The sequence below is a fragment of the Hylobates moloch genome, unplaced genomic scaffold (genome assembly GCF_009828535.3).
Source record: "Hylobates moloch isolate HMO894 unplaced genomic scaffold, HMol_V3 SCAFFOLD_8, whole genome shotgun sequence".
Lineage (NCBI taxonomy): Eukaryota > Metazoa > Chordata > Mammalia > Primates > Hylobatidae > Hylobates > Hylobates moloch.
The window spans coordinates 117,282,543-117,301,367 of NW_026652283.1; the positions used below are offsets into that span (position 1 = coordinate 117,282,543).

The 18,825-nt window shown below is 44.4% G+C and overlaps 1 protein-coding gene and 1 long non-coding RNA gene across 2 annotated transcripts in view; one reads left to right on the forward strand and one right to left on the reverse strand.

Annotated features, from left to right (window-relative positions):
• The window catches only part of LOC131384144 (uncharacterized), a 28,558-nt gene extending 13,027 nt beyond the window's left edge, over positions 1-15,531 (forward strand). The window contains exon 3 of the long non-coding RNA XR_009214711.1: positions 15,454-15,531. This is a non-coding gene — a long non-coding RNA (uncharacterized LOC131384144). The remainder of the gene's footprint in view (positions 1-15,453) is intronic.
• LOC116473804 (putative protein FAM90A26) lies at positions 13,161-16,255 on the reverse strand. Its single transcript, XM_058443539.1, is given in 4 exon segments — positions 13,161-14,106; positions 14,757-14,888; positions 15,346-15,545; positions 16,041-16,255. Coding segments are annotated over 4 exon segments (1,401 nt in total). The 5' UTR covers positions 16,164-16,255.
• Between the last annotated feature and the right edge of the window lie 2,570 nt (positions 16,256-18,825).

Here is an 18,825-nt window from a genome sequence, read left to right on the forward strand (position 1 = left end):
TTACCATACCCAATATCCAGGTAATAATATATCCATCACCTCCAAATGTTTCCTACGTCCCTTTGTTGTTGTTGTTGTTGTTGTCAGAACCCCTAAGATCGACCCTCTTAACAAATTGTTAAATACAAAATACCTCATTGTTAACTATGGGTACTATGTTTTGGAGCCTATCTCTGTAATTGACTCATTTTGTGTAGCTTTAACCCTTGAACAATAACCCCGTATTGTTCTTTCCCCACTCAATAAAACACCAAACTCTTTTAAAGCACATTCTGTATAATTCACTTTATGAAGCTTTTCCTAACATTCTTTTATCTGCTCCCCCCGCCAGTAAAGGGAACCATTAATATAACAATTACCTATTTTGGATTATTGTGTCTTTTACATACATTCCTTCATGAACCCATTTAACACTTTATCTCCCATTATCTTATTATGAAGTAAAATAAAACTTGACATGATTTTAAAAATGAAATCACAAAAGGGCTTTGTAAAATTATGATGTACCATTGCTTATTTGTAAGAATTGAAGTTACGCTAGGGGGTTTTAAAAATCTTTTGTTTTTATTTGTTGCATATTGTGAGCACAGTGTTTTTTCCAGCTGTTTGCTTTGGGAGGAAAAGTTAGAGTTACAATGAACATCATAGGCTATCTTGTCTAGTCACTTACATTACAGATGAGGAAATGAGCTGAGGGAAAGGAAGAAACTTGCCCAAGATCACCCAGTGATCTAGTGAGGAAGGTGATAGGCACAGCACTAAGGCTTGGTATTCTGAGCCTCATTCTATTTTCTCCTCTTGCCCCTTCTCTGTTTCTTTCTCTCTTCCCCAGCCTTCCAGAAAAACTTTACAGTGCTGCTGCAATGTCTACCTAAGGACATCCAGAGGAGACCCCACTTTTCATTAGACTGCTTTTTTAAGCACTGTCTTGCATTTTCTTCTTAAGTCTTGTTGTAGCCCATTTTTGGCTATAAGTAATGCTTTTGCTGTGCTGTTCCATCCAATTAGTTTCTTCTATTTTCATTGAGTGAAAATTAAAACAAAAAAACCATTAGTTTATCTAAATTTGGAAGTTTTAAAACTTGATTAGAATTTCCTGGGGATATGGATGTAAGACATATATTTTAAAATATTTTTCATTTTCAAAATTAAAAATCAAACCCATGTATTTAGCCAGGATGACTACTTGATAATTACTAATCAATTAGGTCTTCAGTAATGCCACAAGGATAATAATCTTATAAATCAGTTACCTAGTGTTGAGTGCTACTGAATTAATACAATTTGATATGGTATCACCTTTAACCAGGCTTCACGGAGTCACACAAAGGAACAGCACAACAGAACCATAGGGTGGGACGTATAGGGAAAGCCGGGATGTAAAACCCAGCCTTGACTCTGACATTTACTCCACTGTTGGGAAAAGCACTTCACTTCCCAGAGCCTTAATATTTTCCTCTATAAAACAGGAAAAATAGAGCCATATTTAAGGTTTTGTCAAATCTTCTTGCTGAGTGATTTTATAGTGTCTGCAACTACCCTCTCTGCTAGTCATACAAGCCTAACGAACTGTTCTTTTGTTTAGTTAAAGATATTTTTGCATTTGTTTACAAATTCTTATTCTTCCCTTCACAAAAAAGGAAGCATTTTAAAGGTAATTTGTAAAATGTTGAGTCTCTTACATATCAACTCTTCACAGTGTGATAGAGTAGCTTAACCCCATCCCTAAGAGTATAGTTTCAGATCAGCCCCAAACCTATGCGGAGTGTGGGATAGAGAATATATTTCAAACACATTCAAAGGCACACACACGCATGTGCGCGCGCACACACACACACACACACACACATACACACACACAGTATTACCTAAGGCAGAGGTGCAGATAAAAATCTTGGATAGACAGCTCAAAACTCTTAGTACTAAAATAATCCTAATAATAATTTTCCTTCCAAAGTCACCACCGACAATCAGATCCCTTAAGAGTTGGTGCCTTAGGTTTTCGAGCCTTGTGTAACTTTTGACTTTCTTTTTTGGTCGTGTGCTATTTATCTCATAGAAAGAAACCTCTTCTTCATCCTAGGCCAGTGCCATATTGCAGGAGCTTGTTGACATCTTCCTGGTATGTAGCAATCCCGGTGACTGGCCTCTGGCTTGTTAGGAGCAAGGCCATCACATGCTTTTGTTCTTTGTCTGCTTGTTTCCGTGTAAGGGCCCCACATACAATGGGTGCTTAACAAATATTTGATCAACTGAACTCATTTTCCACCTCCATTCTCTCCGCTTCAATCTTTCCCTTTTACTTCTTCCAGATTAGTTTTCCTACAGCAAAATGGGAATTGTTCAAAAACTGCCCTTCATCTTTATAACTTGAAGGATTCATTAACCTTAAGCGTCCTTTGAAATTTACTATCACAGACTAGATAAAAAAGTCTGGGTTCACCAAGAATAGACATGTGTGCCATCATATTTTCTGCTAAAAACTTTGTAAAGTGTCTTTTAGCAAACAATGTAAAGCTTAGAATTTGACCATCCCTGACAATGTAAAAGGATCATCCGCATTCTCACATGTCCATGGCTACTTTCCCACTCCTTCCCCAGCCTTGAAATCCTGAATTCAAAAGAAAATATGAGAAGATAGTTTGCCTCATATAAGGCAAGAGGTTGCTTAATCTTTCTTGCCTATACACGTTCAAGAGCTCCAGAAAATTTTCTGATCTACTTAGGATGCCTGATCATCTTCTTGGGTAAAAGCAATAAGTCCTACACATAATCACCAAAACCATGTCTGTTCAAGGGGTCTTATACCTGTGACTCATGATTGCATGCTAAATGCAGAAGGGTTTGCTCTGTTGCAGGGTCATATCTGGTCATTGTGTTTAAGTTCTAATTTAGAAGACTAGTTGCTGAGAAGGAAGAGGGAACGATAATGTTAGGAATTGGAATGCAACTTAAAGTAGAATAATGCCTGATTATTTTGCTTTTGAGGTCTAGTAACTGCTAGTAAACTTGCCTAATTAATTCACATTTAGAGGTAGAGTAAAAAGGGTTTCAAGCACTTGAAACACCACTGACTTCATTTCCTGTGAGAGTGGCTATGGAGAGCTAATGAATTATGAGGCTGCAGGTCTCTCAGCCAACAGGTCTTCTAGATTTCCTATGTGGCTCCCTTTTCTGGTCATAGGTGATTTTACTTTTGCTTTGAGTATTATAGCACCATAAGGTGTCAGACACTCTACTCTTCCCAAGTCTTACACAAAGTTTATCTTGTTATTTGGTAGAGCTTGGCTCATAAAAAAAAAGAGAATGATAACGAGGAGGACAGCAATCCTCACGGATGAGGAAAGAAGAAAGCTTGGCTTTATTTCCAGTAGGCAGAGAAAACTTCCGTCTGTGGCTCTCTAGCACCAGTGGAATGTCTCTGTTTGGATAATAAGTGTCCTTCCATACCTCATTAGGCACATTCACAGATAGAGATATACTATGCACACAAAATCACCTTCATGGGATGACTGAGAGTCCATGTTTTATTGGACACTAAGTTCATTAGAATGATGTGGGTGCACAGTTTTGACCAGAAAACCTTGTTAAATGGGAACATAAGCTACAAATATTTTGGCAAAAGATTAAGGTTTATGAACAAACAACCACTTATATTAAGTTACAATTAATTAGGCCATGTTGAGAAACCATTTAGTTAATGATTAGACGTTTTGTTAGTGAACACTTCCCAGACTTTACTAGCCCTATTAATCCCGGCTTTGCCCCTGATCTGAACCCCCACAGTGCCTCGTTTATGGTACAGTGCCTACTGCTTTGTATGTTAGATTAGTGAATGTATATTTGCCTCCTCTACTACTGCGGGAGCTTCTTGTTTGTCAGGCCAGGGCTATAATTCTCAGAGCTGAGGAGGAGTTGAATCATGTGATCATTTATTCTCAAATCCTCTTCATCAAATGAAGCAAAACAGGACAGTGAAAGGTCACTGCACATGGAAGCAGGAGGTCTGGGTTTCAGTTCTAAATCTCTAGATCTATTACTAACTGGAGGTATGGCTAGAGTCAGGAAAATTTTCTTCCTTAAGTCTTGATAGCACCTATGTAGGTCTGGATCCATTGGATCTAGATAAGGGGATTCTCAATAATTACTGTGCATAAAATCAACTGAAAGTGTTAGTTTGCAATGCAGCTTCTTAGCCCCATTCTATGAAATTTTTACTGTTTTATAAATTAATAAATAATTTTTATTAGACAATGTAAATTTCCTTACTTGCACCAGCATACAAAAATATTGAATAATATTAGCAGCAGAATCTTTCAACAAACTAGGTATAGCTATTCAACCACTTTGTTTCACTGCTTTTTATTTTCTTTTATTTATCACCATTGTCTTCATTATTATCATCATCACACATTGTTGAACACCCATCATGGACCATATGGCATAAACATTGTTTCTACTCATAAGGAGTATGTATTCTCTACATGTTTATAAAATTAATGCCTGAATAGCTTTGCTTAAGCAAGGCAAAAGTTGATTTCTTTTTCACTTAAAATTAACCTGTAGTTATACCATTCAGGGCTAGTACAGATACTTTCTAATATCATTAGGGATGCATGTCCCTTCCAGCTCTCTGCTCTGCTATACTTTAGAAAAGGCCCTAGTTCGGCTGCTAAATTCCCACCTGTTATTTCTGAATTCTAGACAGCAGGCAGAAAAAAGACATGACAGAAGGGCAAAGGAACATCTACCCTTCCTTTTTAAATTTTTTACCAACCCCCCTTAAAAACACTTTGTTGAGACATGATTACATTCAAAAAGCTGTACCTATTTAATGTGTATATCTCATGAGTTTGAGAATAAGGATACATTGTGAAAGCATCACTACCATCAAGATTATAAACATATTCATCACCTCCCAAAGTTCTCCCTCCCATTCTCATTATTATTTTTATTGGTAAGAATAATTAACATAAAATTCACCATCCTATTATATTTTAAGTATGCAATACAGTATTCATAGCTATAAGCACAATGCTGTAAATTAGACCTCCTGAACTTATTTATGTGGTAAATCTAAAACTTTGTACTATAATCACACCTACACATTTATCTGCACCACAGCTCCTGGCCAGTCTTCCCTCTGCTTCTGAGTTTGTTTTTTTGAAATTTCAAATACAAGTGAAATCACATAGTATTTTTCATTCTGTGTTTGGTTTATTTCACATGACTTCATGTCCTTCAGATCCATCAATGTTGTCACAAATGACAGGGTTTCATTATTATATAATACTGAATAATATTCCATTGTGCATAAATATATATATAAAATTAATTCATCCGTCCATGAATGAATGATAACCTGTATGTCTTCTTCATAGATCTTGACTGCTGTGAACAGTGCTGAAAGGAATATAGGAGTGCAGATATCTCTTTCACATACTGATTTCAATGACTTCATATATATATATATTTTTATATATATATGGATATATATATTATATATAAAATAAGTGGGATTTCTGGAACAAAATGGCATTTTTATTGTTAAATTTTTGAGAAACCTCCATACTATTTTCCTAGGTGGCCATACTAATTTACATTCCCACCACCAGTATACAAATGTTCCCTATTCTCCACATCCTTACCAACACTTGTCATCATCCTTCTTTTTGATAATAGCTATTCTAACAGGTGTGAGGTGCTATTTCTTGGTAATTTTCATTTGCATTCCTGTGATGACTAGAGAGGACAAGAATTGTTTACATATATGTTGTCCATTTGTATCTCCTTTTTTGAGAAATACCTGCTCATATGTCTTTGTTCATTTTTTATGTTTTTAATTTTTATTTTAGACACAGAGCATACATGTACAGGTTTGTTACATGGATGTATTGTGTGCTGCTGAGGTTTAGAGTATGAATGATCTCATCACACACCTAGTGAACGTAACACCCAATAGGTAGTTTTTGAGGCCTTGCACCCAACCCTCCCTCCTCCCTCTAAGAATCTCCAGTGTCTGTTGTTTCCATATAAGTGAGAGCTAAACAGTGTATAACTCAGTGTTTAGCTCTCACTTATACATGAGAATCTGTAGTATTTGGTTTTCTGTTCCTGCGTACCACACCACACTGGGCTAATTTTTGTGTTTTTGGTAAAGATGGGGTAGCTTCAGCATATTGGCCAGGCTGGTCTCGAACTCCTGAGGTCATGCGATCCACCCACCTCACAAAGTGCTGGCATGACAGGCATGAGCCGCTGCACCTGGCTTTTCTGAACTTTTTTAGCTTGTGTTAGATTTGTCTGTTCTAGAATTTTGTATACATTTATTTATATTATGGACACTTTTTAGCTTAGCTTTCCCCGCTCAGAGTTAGAAAGATTATATTGATCCATGATCATGATGTTGATTAATAGAGATGATTATTCCCCTTTATCGCTAAATATTACTCTATAATATGCACATAATTTATCAATTTCCTCTCAATAGACATTTGAGTTTTTCCTAGTCTTCAGCTGTTGTTAAAAGAACTCAAGGACACATTTTTAAAAGAAAAAATTTCAACCCAAAATGTCCTTTCCTTTTGGCTCTCCAGTATTGTGTCAGAGTTATATTTTTGTTGTCTTGAAAATCCAATTACATTGAACAGGATGTGTCTCTAGAATCAAGGTTCAGTATATGTGTGGTCTGGCTGTGTCCTGGAATGTAGCCCTTATTAGTTTTATTAAGCATTTTCCTATATAAATTGAAATCAAGTAGAAGACTCATTTTTCCACAGTAGGAGAAATAGAACAGTTTAGGACTTTGGAGAGATAGCAACTTGCTGCTTGCCTGTGCAACCCGCCTCAAAAGATACAACTCCTCCAACTTTTGATTTCTGGTGACTTGTCCAAACAATTAAATGTGAATTGACCTTATTCCCTTACACTACTACAAGTCGATCTTCTGCACCTGGCCAAATACAGTATAAAATTGATGGGCATATGTTTCTTTTGGTTTCATACTTTCTATTTAAAGCTATTCTCTTTGCCTGGTCACTATGGCTCATGCCTACAATCCCAGCAGTTTGGAAGGCCAAGATAGGTGGATCACTTGAGGCCAGGGATTTGAGACCTGCCTGGCCAACATGATGAAAGCTGTCTTTCCGAAAAATACAAAAATTTTCTGGGTGTGGTGGCATGTGCCTGTAATCCCAGCCACTCAGGAGGCTGAGGCAGGAGGATCACTTGAACCCAGGAGGTAGAAGGTGCAGTGAGCCAAGATCCCACCTTTGCATTCCATCCTGGGTGAGAGAATTAACCTCCATCTCAAAAAAATAAAAAGCTAATCTATACTTTTCTTTTGGTGCATTATTAGAACATAGAACGCAATAGGGCAAAGCTATTGTTGGCGTATCAGTGCGTATCTGTAGCATCTAGCACAGTGCTTAGCCCATCACTTGCGTTGAAAATTAAGAGAACCTTCTTAATATCACTTTTCCACACTCTAGTTCTGAATTTAGAGAAAGAAAAAGGTAGGTTAGCAAATATAGGTATCAGTTATTTCTATTGACAGATCATTTGGAGAACATGTTTTTGGGTGTGGGAGAAAAAAGGTCCCTAACTCTCCACCCCAGAAATAATTTTGCTGATACAAAAGTCAGCCAGATATGGTGGCACATGCCTATAATCCCAGCTACTTAGTAGGATGAGTTTGAGGATAAGGATACATTGTGAAAAAGGTGGGAAAACCACTTGAACCCAGGAGGCAGAGATTGCAGTGAGCCAAGAGTGCCCCACTGCACTCCAGCCTAGGCAACAGAGAAAGACTCTGTCTGAAAGAAAAAAAAAAGTTGTTGCTATACAGCACATAATTTTATTGTCATCTCATTTAAAATTGAATAGTACATTTGGGTTGAATTCTTATGCCTGCAGAGACATTTGCTTCTGGCTTAAAATCACTGGCTCTAGGAGGAAACTCCAGCAGAGGGTATCGTAAGGATTTCACAGTGTCTAAGTTCTTCTTGGTAATTCCTCAAATAATTCCTGGCAATTATATTAGGTCTTGAACTTCACTTAATTCTTACATGTTTAATAAAAAGAAGTTCAAAACGTTGCCATGGCTGTTGAATTCCCACATGCTTGTCTTCCCTTTAAAATTCATCACATGGTCTGTACTCTTTTGCAGATATAATACTTAAGTTTGCAGGTGGATGCTTTCAGCCATTAAGTTCAAAAGTACTGCTACATGGGCCAGGCGTGGTGGCTCACACCTGTAATCTCAACCCTTTGGGAGGCCAAGGCCGGCAGATCATGAGATCAGGAAACTGAGAGCATCCTAGCCAACATGGTGAAACCCCGTCTGTACTAAAAATACAAAAATTAGCTGAGTGTGGTAGTGTGTGCCTGTAGTCCCAGCTACTCGGGAGGCCGAGGCAGGAGGATTGATTGAACCCGGGAGGCAGAGGTTGCAGTGAGCTGAGATTGCGCTATTGCAGCGCAGCCTGGTTACAGAGTCAGACTCCGTTTCCAAAAAAAAATAATAAAAAATAAAAAAAAGTACTGCTACATGGATATCCATTGTCCCAGCTTCTCTGCCATAATAGCTGAGGAATTATCGAGAATGTCTGTTAATTTCTTTAACTCCAAATTTGTGTTATGTCCCTTGATCTCCTGTCATACCATAAATTGTATTATTCATAAAATGGGCACTTTATCTATAGTTATTTCTTCTCAGTGTGCTACATCCTTTTAGAATTTAAACTTACAGTGTCTCCCAACCTGAAATTTGAATTTTTGAAAAACCAGAAGAATGTTTTTGGACACCTTTTATTTCCAGCTGTTTTTATGTCCTCTCCTGAGTCCAAGTTGAGGGTAAAGTCCATTCATCAGCATTTCTCCTCAACCCACAACCTCATCCCACTCCTATATGATGTTTGTCCCCATGAATTGATGCACATAATTCTTGCTGGCAGTGGTAATGTCCTAATAAAAAAAATCATGAGATGGCCTTAGACTTTACCTTATTTTCTAGCTCAGCAGAATTTGATTCCTGTCTCATAAGGAAACCCTATTTTCCCTAGAAACTTTTCACATTTGTCACAGGTTTGGTTCCCAGGGAACTGGATATAGATGAAGTTTAGTGTGCAGGGTTTATTAGGAAGTGACATCAGGATTCACATCTGTGGAAAGGATTGGAGGGAAGCCTTATGTGCAAAGGGACAAGTCTAATGGCAATGCAGCCTGACATTGTCAGCTGGCCACACGGACAGAGCTGTAGAGCTAAGAAGGCCTCCCCTATTTGTCCCAATTGAATCAAATGGCAAAGCCTATGCACACCTTGCCTCCATTAATAATTGTGTGCTTGCCATTTGTGGAAGATGAGACTTTGAAGCAGGTGGCTTTCTGTGGCTGAAAAAAACCTTAAATGTGCTGACAAAGTTTTCCAAAGAGACAGAGAATGGCATCTGCCATGTATGTTGCTCCTTTCCAAAGAGGAAGCAACAAGGGTAATGGCCTCCAATGGCTCTGTATGCAGATAGGTGGATGGTAATGTCTGTCCCTTCTGTGACCTAAGAAGAACAGATGGCAGACATGCAGCCAGGCAGTTAGAGGTGACACAGTGTTAGGAGATAAACATCTGTCAGAAGCAGTGCTTCTTTGAATCAGGTGTGACACGAGCCTTGCATCCCTTGCATGGACACCTTCCCCATTATCCTGCTGTCCTACCTCATGAAGGTGGGTGGGGGCTGGCTGGTGGGCAGTCCCAGTACCAGGTACACTTCGCCTGCAGTGTTTCCACATGAGTTCCAAAGTAGCCCATGTGCTCATCCATGAACTTTGTGTTTTCCTTATGCTGCTTGTTCTTTGCCTTTGAGGAACACGTTTCATTTGACTCTCAGTCCAAACAACTCATGTGTCCCTATATCTGTACATTGTCCTTCACTTAGGGGAATCTCTAATCTCTAATGCCTTCGTTTTATTTTTACTATTAATATTACAATAATTAACATTGTCATTATCATCTTCATTGTTGATATTCAGTTATTTTTATTAATAGAGTTAATATGGATTATTATATTGTGGCTACTTACACCAAGATGAAGATAATTTATTAGTTCAGAAAGAATCTGCATTCTGAAGGTGAATAGAAGTTCCAGATACAGATGGGCAGACGCATGCCCTCTCAATTCCTGATGGACCTCTTTGTGACTCCTGGACCTAAGGGGCCTCCCGAAATGTTCCAAGACTCCTCCAAGGCAGGGATCAGCTCGTGCATTCCTGAGAGCATCCAGGATGAAGTGAGGCTCTGGAAAAATGCAAGAGTTTCCACATAATCCCAAAAAACCTTACCGGTGAACTGGATGCCACAGAAAGAGGACTGGTCTTCGACACAACAAAATCATCAAAATTATTTTGAAGTCAATCAGGAAACTCAGGAATCTCTCTTGCTGCCATTAACGCTGCCATTAAGCGGAAGAACAGGAGCTTGTGAATGGCGTCCCTGGCCTACCTGAGACTCCACAGATATTTCTATGTGGCTTCAGACACCAGAAATCTCTGTGATTTTCAGAAAGGCAGGGACAGGTCATGCCAGCCCATCCCTCTGCAGAATGTGTCCCACAAGATCAGTGGCATGGAACCATCATGGACAGCACTAAGGCTCAAGGGCAGCTTCCCAGGCCTGCCTGTGACTCTAGATAAGTTCTGAGTCCTCGTGGGTGCCCAGGAAAGGTTAGTGATGACCTCGAAAGAAGGGGCAAGCTGAAACCACCACTAAGCAATCTGCAGGATTCCAACTTCAGCGGGAAGCCAAGGACCAGCTCATATCACGGTTGTGCCCCCTGAAAACCCCTGGATGCAATCCCACTCTACAGAAAGTTCCATAGAGAAATGGCAGGGAATTTTACATTCTAGACTGCATTTTACAGTGCTTCTGTACACGTGATGAGAAATTTAACATTGGTGTATCTAACTCTGACATGTTTCAAGAAGTGATTTTTTAAAATGTAATAAAGACAAAACATAATTTGAACATATGCACTATATGTAAAGTATGCTTCAGTTGCATCAAGTAGACTCACCTTGAGATACAATCGTGGACAACCTCCATCTTCAGAATATCTATTTTTTCAGGCTGGAACTCTCCAACCAAAAATCAATAACGTCTCAAGTTTTCAACTACAACAAGCCGACGGAAAATAAATACATTAATTCTACCTTGAATTGGACTGCACTGGGAAACACAGATGAAGAAAGTCAACACTACTTTGTCCTTCAGTGCCTGGCTCCTTTTTCAGCTCGTCTTGCGACTCCAGGCATTGTGCCTGAAAAGTCTCCCGGACGCCTGTGAGGCTCTAATTCCCTAGGTCCCATTGCCATTTGTCTGGATTTGCGAAGATCCACGGGACCTTCTGTGGGACTCCCAAGTCAGTGAACTTTTGTGCCACGTCCCCTAATTCTGCCCTTGGTCATCTGCACCTGCACGTGTTAGTGTCCGTGTTCCTTGGACGGGAAGAGACAGGCAGGAGTCGGAATGCTCAACCAGCACACTGGGGGCATTTTGTCACGTAGCCCAAGTGACCCCATGGTCTTCTTGAGCTTTGGAACCAGTCGCGTCCCCCTTGACACTGCACCCGACTCTCAGTTTCTCAATCTTGTTGGCCCGCCGGCAATCTCCAGTTGGATGAATTGCCCCTGCTGAAACTCGATTCCCCTTTGATTTGCCCTTCATTAATTATTCATGATTCAGTTGGAACCCCTGCTTACGACCCCCTGTGGCCGTTCTCTGAGCTTTCCGGTCACATCGTTTCCTTCCATGCTCTTTGGTTCGTTGTGGTCATGCTCCTTCTGCTGTCAGAGGAGCAGAGGGTTGATCTTGTTGATTCTGTATACTGATACTTTCTAGGTGATCTGGATAATCAAGATAATGACGCTCAACAGCGGTGGAAAGGGTGCACCCATCTGGTGTGTCTCAGAAAATCCCGCTCAATTCCGAGGCCTCCTACATGTGGAATCCTGGTCAGAGTTGTTCCCAGGTCACAGAAGGGAGATAGCCTGTGCATGATGGGATATCCCTGCCTAGATCTTTCAGTGAGTCTCTACCTCAGCTACTCTTGGGATCAGGGGGAGAACCATGGAAAGGCCTGGTGTCAGACACCCGGAAAGAAGACGGGATGAATGTTTTACCTCTGAAGTACATCCCAAATCTTGGAGTTAACTTCAGCTTTGCTGGGGTCTATTTGGCGAATGAAACTGTGCCTGGTTCTTACGCACATCCGGAAGCCACTTCATGGGGGCCGTCCCAATTGGAACCACACACTTGGCATCGGCGGTTGAGCCAAATGGGGACTCATGGTGCAAGCAACGCTTCCCACATGTTAGCCTGCGTGAGATTCAGTTGGCGGAATTTTATTAGGTGCGTGTTGGTAGAGTGGGGCTGAGGTTCTCTTGCCCCTGTGGATGTATAAGAAGTCAAAGGTCCTGCCCAGCCCTACGGTCCCCTCAGTCAACTCTGTTTCGGAGACATAACGATTTGGATTGCTAACAAGTCAAGAAATTTTCAAGCCCTTGGAAAATCGGTTAAACACAAACAGGGAATGAGAGTCAAAAGACAATATGTCATCTTTTTCAGAATTTTATTCACTTCAAAACAAATTAAACACACATATTTACAAAGCCAGTCCAGAGCCCAGTTTTCGAGGCTGAGGAAAGACCCCGAGAGCCCTTTGCGCAGCACGCTTCCCAGCGTCGGAAACACTGCTCTCAGGGCGGGGCACAGCCGAAGGGCTGCACCTCTCAGGGTTCCCTAACTTTTCCCTTATTCAGTCATGTAGAGAGCAAATACACAGTAATTCCCGTTTCCTTTTGACGTCCCAGCGGAAGTCTGACTCCTGCGCGTCACCCAGTTTCTTAGGCAACGAATCACTGGCACGGAAGTGTTTCCTGGCGCGTTTCCGGCGAACCATGAGAACTACAACGTCCCTCACCAGAATTCAATGAGGCGGAGTCCCTGCATTTGCCCCCTGCCTGGCCTGTGTTCCCACATCCACAGAAGCGCTACAGCCGGGGAGCTTCGGAGCCACCACACAGAGCCTGCTCTCTGCTCTGTGCTCCTCAGTCCCACAGTCCCCTCCAAGTCACGGGAGCTGGAGGCCAAGGAGCCCCTGCCACCTGCAGTCTCACTCCAGGTCAGAATCGCTGTCCTCTGAGGAGGAGGAAACCTGAAGGTCCTCATAGAGGACGCTCGGTGGGACATGAACACAGGGACCCTGAGACTTCTCTGAGACATGAGGGCTTTGAGGGAGGAAGGCTCCCGGCTTCTCAGGTGAGTGAAATGAGGGAGCTGTCAGGAGGCTGGAGCTCCGCTATCCGTTTTCCAGTCTCCGGAAGAGCACTCTGAGGGGCTGGGCCCCATCATGGCTGGCCGCTGGGTGATGGGACATGGTGCAGGCCTGGGCAGTAGGCAGGCAAGGTCTGCTGTGCAGAGGCTGCCGGTCGACGCTGGGCACCTGGGCGGGTGTCCTCCTGCCCATCTGGGGTGACGTACTTGGTCCAAGTTCGGTTGCGGCTGGTGGAGGTTGGAGAGTCTCCGGAGCCCCCACCTCACCTCCCTGGATGGCGTTTTCGGGTATCTGGAAGGGACCCAGTCTCGGCTTCTTGGGGAAGTTCAGGCAAGCCTGAATCGGAGCCTGGGCAGGTCTCTTGGCTCCTGGCCTGAAGCTGAGATTGGAGCCTAGGCCCAAGCTGTGTGTGGCGGCTGGTGGGCAGGGCTGTGAGGTCACCGCAGGACGTTTGTCGTGTGCCTGGGGGCTGATGGCCTGGAGCAGGCCATGGGTTTTGGAAGCAGCCTGAGGAACTTCTCGGCAGCCACCCTCAGGGCTGCTGTGTGTCGGCTTCACCACGAGGAGAGGCTCTGGGCCCTGGTGCCTGACTGCAGGCTGAGGGATGTCGGCCGCAGCCCCCGTCTGTCGTTCCTTTGGTCCAAGACTTGCGGAGGAGCTCAGACTGGCTTTTCTGAGGGGAGACAGTGAAGCCAAGACGGAGCCCCTGTCAGACATTTTGGTAGCTGAGCGATCAGTGAGGACAGGGTCCACGCGTGGCCTCTTACTTGTTGTGTGGACTGGCCTTGCAACCTGAAAGAAAGGAAACCACACACGTTAGAAGTTCCTCAGCATTGAGCCAACATGAAAATCAACCACATCCAAACATAAGGTGCACACACCATGAAATTCTTAGTACAGTAGCGACAGGCAGTCCTTGGAAGTAGGGACAGACCCTCCACCTGAGTGCTGATCAGCACAAGACAGATGAAAGATGCGCTCTCGAGCTATGTGTAGCTGATCTAAGCACAACATTGTTCAAAAGAACAATGTCTTGGGCATTAACTGGTTCAAAGTCCCTCCACTCAGCCTTCCATGAAGTGGAAGGGGCTAATGCCCTTCTGAAGGCAGGTTGGTGGCTCAAGTGTTCTCAGGACGTCTTCTCTGAAAACATGCATGTTCCTGGGTTTAGCCTTCTCCATGTTTGGGGCCTCTGAGGGACTAATTTCCTCATGCCGCTAGGAACGTGTTGTTGGCAGGCTTGCCATAATTGGACACAAAGAAAGCAACAGGAAATACGGCATCTTCAGATGCCTTCACCTGGAATCAAATTGACCTGGAAGGATCGTGGAGTCCCTGACCCCAAGAAGGCAAGAGAGAGGGGTTCCCCGATTCCCTCCCGCAGACGGGAAGCTGAAAGGAAATCAACCAGGGTGACCTGGAGGAGAAAAAGACCAGGGGCCCAGGGTGACACTCACCCTCAGATAATCACAAGATTCCGTGGATCCTTTTCGATTTGGCAGCGGCTTCTCTGGAGGTTTCCCGGAAAATGTTTGGAGGAGAGTCTTCGTCTGCCGGTCTTGTTGCCTGCAGAACAGAAAAAGGTGAGGCCGTGCCCCCTGGTTTTCCCCAGGAGACAGAGAGAACCCTGTCTGGGGCCCAGTCCTATTCCATGTTTTGTGATACAGAAATGGATATCTCGTGCCCTTTCCGCCTCTGCACCTTCCCTCACCTGCCAACCTTCCCATCCTCCTGGTGGCCCTCTAGGCTTCCCAACTAAGGACTGTGATTTGGACTCCATTGCTTTTCCCCCTGTCATGGGGAACCTGCACGAAGCGCCCCCGCCTCTCCCCGTCCCCGAGTCTCCCAGAGCCAGAGGGGCTCCTGGGTGTGGAAGAACGGAGGACAAGGAGCTGCGCTCTATTTCCTGCAGCGTTCCTTCCCTGGCCCGGAGACGGAAAGGCACACGGTGTGCAGGTGCAGAGACACCATGTCCTTAGGAGGCAGTACTCTAAGAGTGGTGAAAACCCCTCCCACCGCTCACCTTGGTCTCTCTTCCTTCTCTCCCTTATCCTTGTTCAAGGGCCCCGGGTTCGCTTCCACCGGGGGCTTCCACGGTTTCAGGTTTTCCTTCCCTTCCTTCTTCCCGAAGGTCTGTGGAACCAGGGCTGCCTTCCAGCACTTCATGGGGCACCTGGTACTTCTGGCCGTGTGGCCAAAGGCCCCGCAGTCTTTGCACTTGAGCTGTGGGTGGAAAGGAAGTGATGTCAGTGAGTGAGCTGAAGCCACAGGCAGCCATCCGATGTCAACATTGAGAGGGATTATGAATTCAGAGCTGAATAAGGATTCCAAAGAGGGGACCCCGGCATGGGGGCCGTTAAGTGCTGGGAGAGTTCGGATACGATGTTCCCTCCCAAAGCCCATGTGACGGAGGACCTCTAAAAGGAAGGACTCGAGGTACTAAGGGGCACGATCGTGACCCCGATGTCAACGACACAGCCAAAGGTGGCTACACAGGATTCTAAGTAGAAAGGGAGGTTGCCCCCAAGAGTCTCTCAAGGGATCTATGGGGCCGGGGAGGAGGTCCCAAGCCACGCCCACCTCGGATGGGAAAAGCAACCTGGGTGGTGGTGACAGAAATCTTTGGAATCCAACCCAGTCTCTGAGGACCCTGTGACACCCCCTCCCCCCGCCCCCCACCCCCACCCCGATACCCAAGAGATCCAGGGCTAGACTTACCCTGGGATCTTCTTCATCGGGCGGGGGAGCCCTTGGCGCAACTGGGGCCCTCCGCTGCTTCTGGAGGGTCTGGGCTCTCCCGAGTCTGTTGGCCCCAGTTTTGGGGTCACGACGGGCCAACATCTTCGTCTCCTGGGGGTTCTATGACCGCCTTTTTCGGGGGTTGATTGTTGGGTCACCTGAAACACACACAAACACACACATATCGATGGTGAAGCACACTGGATATTCACACACACCCACAGGAAGCCCCCAGCTAACTCCTTGCCGCTGTGGTCGTGAGGAGACCTCACCACCGGTCGGTCACATCTGTGGCTCACACTGTGCTGTGTACACCCTCAGATATTGTGTGTTCCTCTGCCATGATTACCTAGTCCAAGTGTAAACCTCGCCTGCCACAGGGCCCATGGCCTAGGTATGGGAAGTTGAGCCCAGCGTAGAATGGATTTTTAAACCACCCATGCATGAGCCAATCTCCCACATAAGCTCAACGTCTAAACCTTTTAGAGTTGGTCTGGGCTCCTCAGATCAAGGCAGTCAGGACTGTCTTGCCACTTCTTGGAACCCTTGAATGCGAATAATTGTCATAGAAAGGTGAGGCTCTTGTCCTGCCACCCATCTCCGAAGGTGATTTATTACCACCAAATCCTACCCCCATGCCAATCCTGTGCTGGGGATACGAGCAGGTCCATCCCACCAAAACTGCTCCAAGCCCCTTTCCTTCCTCACAGGAGGCAGAGACGGGCAGCATAGCTCTCCCAGGCTGATTATCGACCACCTGAAAATGGCTCTCTGTTAACATACTGCAACAATAAAGGGATAAGATGGATTTTTAACAAAACAAAGAAGGAAACCTTTCAAAATACTACTCTTGCAGGACCATAGGCTATGTGCTTTAACAATAACACTGCAATAGCTCAGAATACTAAAATTCCTCTTTGGAATTGCCTTCCACATCCCCCTCTATGCACACAAATAATGTCATCTGCTCGGAATGGACCTAGTATACCATTTCTCAGCCAAGGACACCTGGACATTAAGAACTTCACCCAAAATTATAAAAAAAATTCACCCAAGGTCCTCTGCTTCCTCCCTCACTCTGCAGAGAAGCAAGGGTCCACCACACTCAGAAGACCGTAAACGGCGTCTCTAAAATCCTGATGGTCCTTGGGATAGTGGGAGGCCAGAGGTTCAAGCTGTTTCCAGGATTCCTCCCCATGGGATGCCACGTGTATGTTAGATCACCTGCAGGTTACTCCACTGGAAGCTTAGTCACAGGTCTCGCCTGCAGCGAAACATGTGCCTGTCCTGCCTAAATCTGAGAATGCGCACAAGGGAGTAGCCCACCCCATAGACAGACCAGCAAGGGCTTCCTGGTCACTGTGGTTACCCAGAGGGAGGCCCCTGGGATGGGACACAAGCACCAGCACAGACAAGGCGCAGGCAGATGCAGAGCTCAGACCAGATCTGTCCAGAATACAGGTATAGAAGAACTGTGCTGCTAAACTCCCAGGGGCCCAAGCACCTCCTGCAGGTATACCTAGCAACACCACCTCACCCAGCTCCTTGGAGCTTACTGAATGCTTTCTCCACTCCAGCTTCTATGCCGAGCACTGCCCATGCTTTGATCCCAGGTCATCTATGGAGTGGCATGAATATGCGTACACTGCAGATGAGATACTTCAGACTCAGAAATGTGAAGTCACTTACCCAGAGCCACACAGCCAGGAGCCAGCAGACTTATACTATGTCTATTTTAAGGTTCAAGAGGCTTATCTGCATGGAGCAAGTCAACGGTGGACACTGATGTGCCCCCAACCTGGTGTGCTTTCCCTTATGCCACATGGTTCCTATGCCATAAAATATAGGAGACATGCTATTCACCCGCAATGTCACTTCTAGCTCTCCCTCTCTTAATAAATAGTACTTGTGACAACCACTGGTCATAACAAGGATAACAGAAGACCATGCATTAAGAATTGCTTTTTATGTTTTACACTTGATCTGCAATGAAGTGGTTATTATTACTTGGACATGAAGAAATGGAAAGTCACCCAAGTTAAGAAACTTGCCCAAAAGCACACAGCTTGTAAAGTGGAAGAAAGGGGCAGCGTCTCCTATTCTTGGTCTCATGGGAATGTGTGAAAGGAGTTTGGGGTTTCTGCCAAAGGCATGTATTCCTGGACTTGGGCAAGGTGGAAAATGACCTGGAGGCTTTGCTCCATGCCACTCTGGGAAGCCATCTCAGGGTTATTTCAGAGCTCACCTCAAGATTAAGAGACAAGGGACCACTGCCCAGTCTCAGGAGAAAGAAAGCTGACAGGAGCCTGGCAAGATTGTCCTGGAAGGAGGGAGATTCATGTCTGTCTGAGCAGTGGGTATTGGGAGAAGCTGGTGAATGATTTTACACTCAAAATCTCCATCTCTTTGATCCATGTTAGCATAGCAGGCTTCTCCTCCTGTCATTTGAACTTCAAGGAGAAGATTGAATCCATTGTTCATATTTTCTACTCAAAAAAATAAATGGAACTAGAGGCACAGTTCCATGCCTCTAGACACTGGCTTAAGCCTGTTGTCAGGCCTTCAATTGCCAGCTTCTCATATCCTGGGACTCCAATGCAGGGCTGCAGGGAGAGAGAGGGGTCAGGCTCAGGCATGAGACCCATCACTACAGCAGGCTCCGCTAGTCCCCGAGTGGGCCTGCACGGTGCAGAAAAGCAACAGAGAAGCATAAACTCGATGTAGCAGAGCGAACTGGCCTCCTTCCTATGGTGGGATCCTGGGT